General features: G+C 42.5%; 1 protein-coding gene across 1 annotated transcript in view; it reads left to right on the plus strand.

The window, feature by feature from the left end:
- Positions 1 to 1,823: 1,823 nt before the first annotated feature.
- Positions 1,824 to 2,050, plus strand: part of LOC134443102 (zinc finger protein 664-like) — a 3,315-nt gene continuing 3,088 nt past the window's right edge. Inside the window, exon 1 of the mRNA XM_063193036.1 lies at positions 1,824 to 2,016. Coding sequence (XP_063049106.1) covers positions 1,824 to 2,016 — 193 coding nt within the window. The remainder of the gene's footprint in view (positions 2,017 to 2,050) is intronic.

The raw sequence follows: 2,050 nt of genomic DNA on the forward strand, positions 1-2,050 counted from the left end.
ACTTTATAGGCCTAAGCGTAATTAATTTGCTGGTTTCTTGGTGTAGACAAAACGTTTTAAAAGTTTCTGTGAATAAAATGGTGAGCTGAGCAGTGATATTTCCACATTAAGGCTAATGAATCTGTTATTAGGCCTATTAAATTCACGCAGTTTCTTGGTAGGCCTTATAGTTTTTTCTACTAATAGCCAACATCTAGCCTAATGAAGGACTTTCACAAAGATAACGGAGATGGTTTCTGTTGTTTGCTGTTGGCATCCAGAGGGAGCTAGAGCCACAACATGTCCCCAATGAGAAGTGTCCTTGAAGCCAGAACATACTGACAGGCTGGTGGTGTTTCTGGCCAGAAATCTGTTCACCTAAGTTTCATGCTATTGCCTTTACATAATTATTACAATTCATTTTATTTTGCTCATCCCGTATATAATTCATATTTGGCTATATTTCATTTTGTTGTAATAAAAAAACCTCAAAAATCAATAATAGTGATTAATAATCGTGATTATGATTCTGATCCAAATAATCGTGATTATCATTTTTTTCAATAATCGTGCAGCCCTAGAGTACTGTGTCAAAATGACAATGGGAATTCGAGTGTCCCAGTTGGGCTTTTGGCTTTAAAGCAAGCAGGTAACACTTAGAACCACTGGTAGAAAATGTGTATAACTCGTGAATTTTACTTGAAAGTGCCTATTAAATAGTATTTTCTTATTTCAACTTCCTCTTCAGATTTTTAGTCAGGCCCCTTAGGTTTCAAGCATTGTTGGGTGTATTTTTGTGAAGACAGGTAGCCAAATCTATCATTGATTATGGACGTGTAACAATGTCCACATTGAAAATGAGTCAGGGTCAGCATACACAAGAGGGAGAGATCACACTTGCATAACAACTACAGTCATGACATGAGTTTTTACAGATGCACATTGAGTGAGTGTATGCTCAATTGTTGTTTTCTGCAGAGTATTGCTGTCCTGAAGAATGAACTGGGGGACCTGAAACAGCAGCTGCAGACCCACCAGAGTAATCACAGCAGGTAATCATATCATATGGTAATCATATGGTTCTATCCATCAAAAATATTACTTTCATATTCTACTTTGTTTTTGATGATTAGCCTGGTTGGCCTAGGCATGACAGACAGACAGACAGACAGACAGACAGACAGACAGACACACACACACACACACACACACACACACACACACACACACACACACACCAACATGTCATCATGCATAGGCGTATCTATGACACGCTGATTTGAACCCACTATCGCGTGTGTCCAATACGCATTTCCAAGTTAAGGCGTGCTCCACAACGCCGCGTGACAGGTTAGGTTTAGGGATGGTTTTGGTTTAGGCAAAATTTAGGTAGAAATTCGCCTAATCTCGCTGTTCTTGGCAAAAGTAAAGCAGCAGAAACATTGCTTTACTGACAGGTTAGGTTTAGGGGTGGTTTTGGTTAGGGCACAGCAAAGCATATTTGCGTTTAGTAACAGAAATGCGCTGTGACAAAACAAAATCACAGACACGGCGGGAAAACTATGCGTGTCAAAAATGCATCGCCAGTCTACCGTCTGGTATTATTGTTGTAGCGCATGCGCGCCCGGGCGCTTCTCCTGTGTGTAGGCCTATTCTCCCGCGAGTTGCCTTCTTCAGTAAAGTTGTGCCGACTACCTACACTCTCTCGGCTGTGAGTTATTCCCAATTACTGGCGTGGTGGCAGCGCAAAGTTACCGAACCCAGCCTTTCATATTCATTTTCTCCAACTCCGACGAACGTGTCAACGGCCGAGAAGGTAGTTTGAGTACACTTAGGCCTACGTGATGGCTAATATCAACCGCGCACCGAAACAGTGGTGCCTGACCAAGCACGAGACTCTGAACTCATTCGAAAACTGGAAACAAAACCTACTGTACACACTCTCACTGGATCCGGTGTTCGCTCCTTTCCTCATCGATGGCACAGCATGGGGTAAGAAGAGCCGTGATACCCCTCTCAGAGGATTTCAGGACGATGGTGAGGCAATTCCTGCAGCTCGCAGGCGGACTGC

The sequence above is a fragment of the Engraulis encrasicolus genome, unplaced genomic scaffold, assembly GCF_034702125.1.
Source record: "Engraulis encrasicolus isolate BLACKSEA-1 unplaced genomic scaffold, IST_EnEncr_1.0 scaffold_28_np1212, whole genome shotgun sequence".
NCBI lineage: Eukaryota > Metazoa > Chordata > Actinopteri > Clupeiformes > Engraulidae > Engraulis > Engraulis encrasicolus.